The sequence below is a fragment of the Poecilia latipinna genome, unplaced genomic scaffold, assembly GCF_001443285.1.
Source record: "Poecilia latipinna isolate Pla-1442-1.1 unplaced genomic scaffold, P_latipinna-1.0 Scaffold1250, whole genome shotgun sequence".
NCBI lineage: Eukaryota > Metazoa > Chordata > Actinopteri > Cyprinodontiformes > Poeciliidae > Poecilia > Poecilia latipinna.
The window spans coordinates 20,319-26,875 of record NW_015113866.1 but is presented as its reverse complement, the minus strand read 5'-3'; the positions used below and the strand labels follow the sequence as shown (position 1 = coordinate 26,875).

General features: G+C 38.7%; 1 protein-coding gene across 1 annotated transcript in view; it reads right to left on the bottom strand.

Annotated features, from left to right (window-relative positions):
• Nucleotides 1-4,395: 4,395 nt before the first annotated feature.
• Nucleotides 4,396-6,557, bottom strand: part of LOC106960978 (SWI/SNF complex subunit SMARCC1) — a gene marked incomplete at its 5' end in the record, with an annotated part of 21,463 nt that continues 19,301 nt past the window's right edge. Inside the window, 2 exons of the mRNA XM_015054400.1 lie at nt 4,396-5,116; nt 6,134-6,259. Coding sequence (XP_014909886.1) covers nt 5,025-5,116; nt 6,134-6,259 — 218 coding nt within the window. The remainder of the gene's footprint in view (nt 5,117-6,133; nt 6,260-6,557) is intronic.

Here is a 6,557-nt window from a genome sequence, read left to right as displayed (position 1 = left end):
CTGTTCTTGGATTTCCATGGATTTAACTGGAAACCTTCCAGAAACCTAGATGATATTAACAATGGTGGCAAAGAAAGGGAGGAGAAATCTGCAGAAAATAAAAGAAAAAGACAAGTGAAGTTCCTACATCAGCAGTATTTAATCAGGCTAAGAATAGACTACTGTGTCGGTAAAAGGTCAGGAAGCAAGTGTTTGGGTTTCTGAGTGAAATCTAACCTTTCCTCCTCTTCCCTCTGTCAGATACTCTCCATGGATTGCAGCAAAATGCCAACTCAGTTTTTACTGCCTGGTCGGGAAGCCGCTGGTCTGACAGTCAGTGCCACACTGTCATGAATGTCTCTGCTTATCTTTTATTTATTTCACTTCATCTTTTATTGATTGTTTACCGATTAGTTGAATGGTTTGTGTTTTTTCCTCCCTTTTTTGAACTTCAGAAAATATTCAAATAAGAATAAATACAAAGTAATACACAAGTTGAATCAACTTTAGATTTAAAATCTGTAATTCTTGACATTCGTTTTTATATCCAAAATGTTAGTTTTAATACATTTCTGTCTTAATTTACTTTCCATCTTTCGGATATCTATACGCAAACAAAAGTCATGTTTTGTCCTGTACTTTAAATGCTGATTTTTTTTTGTTTGTTTTTTTACAACTGTTAACAAAATAAGACAAAATTTCAAGAGGAAATCTGAAACTAAAATCTGATAATGATTTATTATTGCGGATTGATCCAGCAACAAAACATCAGTTATTATACTGTATGCGTTTCTAGAAAGTTTGTAACAATTATCTAGCGATTAGGAGAATTTAACCACGATTTAACAGCATATCTGTTCCATCTAGATTGCAGAAACATGTCTGGACGTCCTGGCCCACATCTGAACGGGGGATGCCCACCCATCCTTCTGGATGCCCTTTCCCTGCTCAAGTGGTACCAATCTCTTTCTACCCTCCCTTCTGGCTGAGTAATCTCTCTCTGGCCCTTCATCCCACTCAATAACAAACTCATGCTCAATCTGCTGGACACTGAAATCCGCCCTCAACAGATTACAGCACCAGGCGGCTTGGATTAGGTTTGAAATGGCATCAGGACTCATTATTCTCCTCGTTTCTGTGTGCAGCTGCAGATGCTACAGGACGTTTGTGCTGGTAATGAACATTTACTGATGGTTTTCAAACTCAAAAGCACAAACAACATGATCAGAAAGTTATTTTAGGCATCTAAAATGATTCTACCTGCTGGTATGTAATCATTTCATCTGGATAAACTCAAATTTATGCATAAAAAATGTATTTAAGATTTGTAAAATGTGATTCTCACTTAAATAGTTTCTGTTACATGTCTTGATTTTACAGTAAAATAACAGTTGTCTGCTTATGGATCGAAAAGTAAAGCATCTGAGTATTGAGTCGTTTGAGGAAATTTAAGCAGTTTTCCTTTACAATATGTGCATTAAGCCTGTGAGGCCACAAACCGCCTAATTCATACAACGTGAACGCCTCGTGTGCACGTTTCATGGCGTTGCCCCTAATCCCAAAACAAAAGCAAACCCCAGATAATCCATCTTCTCATTGTGGATCTGCTGTTTTGTGAAAAACACGAACACAGTGAAAGGAAATAATGTAACGATCCAGAACTTCTCAGCCCAAATCCAGTAATCCACTTTTCAAATCTTTACGTTTGTTTTTCCAGAAAAAGTGGTGGTCATTATGTTGTCATTAGAGATGATTATTGAGTGCAGCTGGTTGTTTTTCAATGAGGACATAAAGATTTGACAAAGAGAAACAATGGAAAACAAATTAAATCAGTGAATTTCGTTGCAGAAAGTTATTACCTTTTGTGGGAAGTGGACATTTTGTATTCCTTTGGAACAAATTTCCAGCATTGTTCCTAAGGAGCAATGCTGGAAATTTACTCTTTTCAGCTTCATGCAGGGTTAACACTCTTTTCCTGCAGTAAAATACAGACAATTTTCAAGGATTTCAAGGCAAGGTTTCAAACTTTTCCACTTTGGAGACAAAACCAACAAAAATGAACTAAAGTGGACCGCTATAATTCACCGTTATATTTTTGTGACAGTATTCTACATTCTACAGCAGGGATGAGGTAAACTAACATACAGCAACATTTTATGTTTTGAAATGTTTAACAAAAAAAATCCCGCAATTTCAATAACATTGTTTAATGTAAGACGATCAGTAAGTCATTAAGAATAATAAATATTCATGACATATTTCCGAATAGCCAAACATTGTGTAAAGGCAAAATACCTTCCTGATCAAATTAAAGGCATAAAACACAAAATACAAAGAAAGTCACAATTAAATCTCTGAAAATGTTCTCACGTTTTCTGGAATTTAGAAAATAAAAATAATCGAACTTAAAAAAAAAAAAGTTCAGTATGATTTAACTTTAGATGGTGAGAAAAAAATAGTCTTTATATTAGCTGTATGAAAATATCTGGTTTCAAATGTAAAAACATTTAGCAAATTTAAGTTTTTCATTGAAATTTTGAGGACTTTATAAATAAATCAACAATATTTAAATCAAACAGCGCATTTAAACCCAACTCATTTTGTCTTATTTCTTTATACAAGTCTCTAAAGTAATGAGAAAACCCCAAACCGATTATTAAAAAACAGTTTATTTGACAGTGTCTAGGTCCAAGTACCAACAGACCCCATACAAAATAAAAAGAAAAACAAAACAAATGCTACAGAGAAAACTTCCATCTACACAAAACTTCTCCTTAAAAATACATTACCATTAACACAAAAAAAAGCATCCATAAAAGATAATATATGTAAGAAGGGAATCATGTCATGTTTAAGCAAAAATAAATCACACACCTAGTCAGATGTTAACACAGGAAAAAGGAAAACAAAGAGGGCACGGTGAATGAGAGCGCGATGAACGAATGTTTGCGTTTTCTTCTTCCTGCAGCCTGGGAGAAGAGGGCAGCGGTGACAGCAGTCATGTGGGCAGCACTCAAAAACAAAGACTAAAAAAGGAAAGGAAAGGCTAACAAGAGGTAGCTAAAGGGTGTGAGAGGTAGCAGAGAGCAAGAGGAAGATTTCTAGAAGAGGTAGCTAGCAGATGAAAGAGGAAGAGGTAGCAGAGACACCGACAGCGCTAAAAGGAAATAGGAACAGTTTGAAGTTAAGGTACCGTTTTTGGGTTTAGTAGCAACTTGTGTGAACATGTGACTTATTTTATATTAAAGAAGTTATACACAGGAAGCAGTTATATGCAAAACAGATCAAATTTTACATCTACAGGTTTAAATACCGACAACCGAGACAATGGTCAGGGCAAAACAACAGCGACGGTCGTTAGGAGCAACTCCAAACAGAAACGTTTGTTTATAGTTTTGGCTATTGGTGAAGTGAAGCTGAACTTTAACGTCACATTTTGACAATATTCTTTTCAACCAAACAACAGAAATTTCAAGGATTAACACATCATTTGTTTTTCTTTGTTTTGACCACAGATTGGAGAAGATTGCAGAAGAATATTGCAGAGTTTTACGGCGACTTGTGGAAAGTGAGAAACAGAAGAGGAGGAGGTTGTTAGCGAGGTAGGCAGTGCTAGGCGTGAGAAAACGGAGCAGAGGAAGATGAAGAGGAGGGTCGAATAGCTACAGAATCAGCACCGAAAGAGCGACCAGAAAACCCATGGTGCCAAGGAAGAGCTCAGTCTCGTTTGAGCAGAAACGCAGCGTCTCTCACTGTGTGAAGGTCAGCAGAGGATGTGTGTGTGTGTGTGTGTGTGTGTGAGGGTCAGTGCCAGGTTTGAACCAAGATGTGGGTGTGTGCATGCAGCCTCCAGTGTTTGCCTGAGCTTAGCTTACATTTCTCTGTGCGTTTTCGCGCTCTGGGAGCCGAGACAGAAGGACGGATGTTTACAGTCTGTGAATCCTTTGGCGGCCCGATCAGATCTGTAACAAAATTCTACATGTAAGCAGAAGAAAATTAAGAAATACTTCAGCTTTGGTTTTCTAAGCTTTATTTATTCGTATTTTGTTGCTGTTGCTATTGTATTTGAAGCTAAATGAGGTCAGCCTGCACCTGGAAGTAGCTTCCTAACAGCATCAAATATATTACAGAAGACCAGAGCAAGGCAGGTGTTTAGTTTAACTTAAAAAGAAGAATGCTGCCGTCTTGTTTGTAGAATCTGATCAAAGCAGCTACAACGTGACACATTTAAAAGATTCCTGCATAATTTTCTGATATTTTCTTTAATCTGCAACAAAAAGCTACTAAGGACTAAACGTATTCCACCTACCAGCTTTGTTTGGGAGAACCTCATCAGAAACATAACAGTCTTTCCAGCAACATTTGACCTAGAAGGTTTTTCGTCTGAAGGTAAATCGTAACTTTTTGTCTCTATTGTAAATTTCTGTAACTTCAGCTGACTACACAGACCAAACTCAAGCCTCCGTCTGTCTTCCAGGCGCGCGCACACACACACAGAACTACAGTGTATCATTTAAAAGAAGAGCGAGAGGTAGATACTCAGCAGGAGTGAGGGCAGGCTGGATCCACTCACATGTCACAGCTCAGGCTACTCAGCACACAGACTGGCTGTCTGGCCCAACAAGCCTCCTCTAGGGGTTTATCGCTTAGGGAAACGGGGAACAGGAGAGCCTGGGGTTGTTTTTGTTACTCTGGAAAGCGTTACAGTGTCATTTGAACAAAATACGAAGCTGAGAAAGGAGGATTCTTCAAAAATATTTTCTGTCTCCTTGTTTGGTTTTCTATACACAGGATTGTTGTCTTCAGCCTCGCTGTTACTCGACAGAGTGTAAAACAGTGTTTATTACTAGATGAACCTCGCCGCTGTGCCCTGAGAGGAAGTCTGCATGTGTGTTTGTGAATTTGGATCCCAGAGTGTGGGTCTGTGTGTCAGGGGGAGTAAAGTTTATGGTTGCTTGAATGTGAAGGAGAAAAACGTAGCAACAAGCAAAGGTCAGAGACAGAGTTTTAGCTTTATGCACGTGTGCTTTTTCTGTTTGTACGTCTTAATTGTCAGACACCCGGCCACTTGGGGGCGCTGGAGGAGCCACAGGAGCTGGAGGCATTGCCTCTGGTTGTGCAGGTGGAGGGCCAGGATCTGCAGAGAGAAGCATGCTAGTTTTAGAAAACCTTACAGGGCAGATGGACTCATAAGAGCAAATTTTCAAAATTGCTGCACTATCAAAGGAAATATTTGACTTTAACTGAAGTAGAAATATACAGTAATTGTTTTTAAAATCCAACAGAAAAAGAGGTTATGTAATTTCCATCTTTTTACCCCCCAAAAAGTTCAATCTGTGCCGCTTCCATATGTGGAACTAAATCAGATACTTGTCTGTTTTCAGAGTTTCTGCAGCCTGGACAGTCCTGCCATATTTATTTAATCTGACTCTTATGTCATTGGTTTAAAACATGTGTTATAATTCTGTACCAGAAGAAGCCAGCAGCCGTAAATATGGACGTAAACAATGGCTGAAAATTATAACTGTAAACTTCTGAAAGAAGTCTGTCAATAAGTGCATCACATCAAAATCCCACCACTCCTACAGATCCAAATGGGTTTCTCTACAGACGCAGTAAAAGCTCCACAAAAAGCCATTGCTACTAATTGTGCTTTCTCTTTATTAGCTTCCTTTGTTATCATCTTGTCATCATACTGTCAGCTCCAGTTGCTGCATAAACTTTATCCATAAATGGCAGGATCAATTATTACTTCTATAAAGAAATGCATGAGAAACAAAATAAATAACTCAAATTCTTAAAACATTTAAACACACAAAAACCAAGTTAAAATATATTTCCATGGCCAGAATCTTTAAGATTAATAACCTGCATTTGTAAAGCTTTTCATGAAGACCGATGTCGTGTGAAGCTCTTAGGAGTCAATCATTCTGTCATTCATTTACACAATGACAGGGGAAAAGCTACCCTGAAGCCACAGCCGCTATTCAATCTACGCCACGGGGCTCTGACCACATCAGCAGGTACAGTGGGTGAAGCGTCTGTCCAAGGAGCAGCAGCTGAGGCAGGAGTTCAAACTGGCAACCCACCAATCTCAGAAGAACTACAACTCTCTATAACATAGCCGTTAGTTGAAGTTAATTGTTATACTCACACATGCCATTGGGGGCTCCAGGGTGACGTGGGGGCATCATGGGCGGCATGCCCCCTGGTGGCGGTCCGGCAGAGGGCGGAGCGGACAGCAACCGTCCTGGTATCGGCTGACCCGGTTCCATCGGTCCTGGAGACAAGTGGAGACAACGCGAGACGTTAAAATGTCTGTTTTTCTCAACCACACTTTTTTATTCATATTTAAAAAAGGCTTTCCTTTAAATCCATTTAAATACTGATCAACATTTCTGCTGTTGTAAAATGACTCCAAAATATTCCCTCTGGTTCAAAAACAATAAACCTTTCAAACAGGCTTTTTATCCACCTGGATAAAATTGGTTTGCATTCATTTTTATTAAATGTTATGATGAGTTTAATGAAGGCACTTTACAAAATGCAATCGTTGTGGTTTTTGCAATTGTTGACTA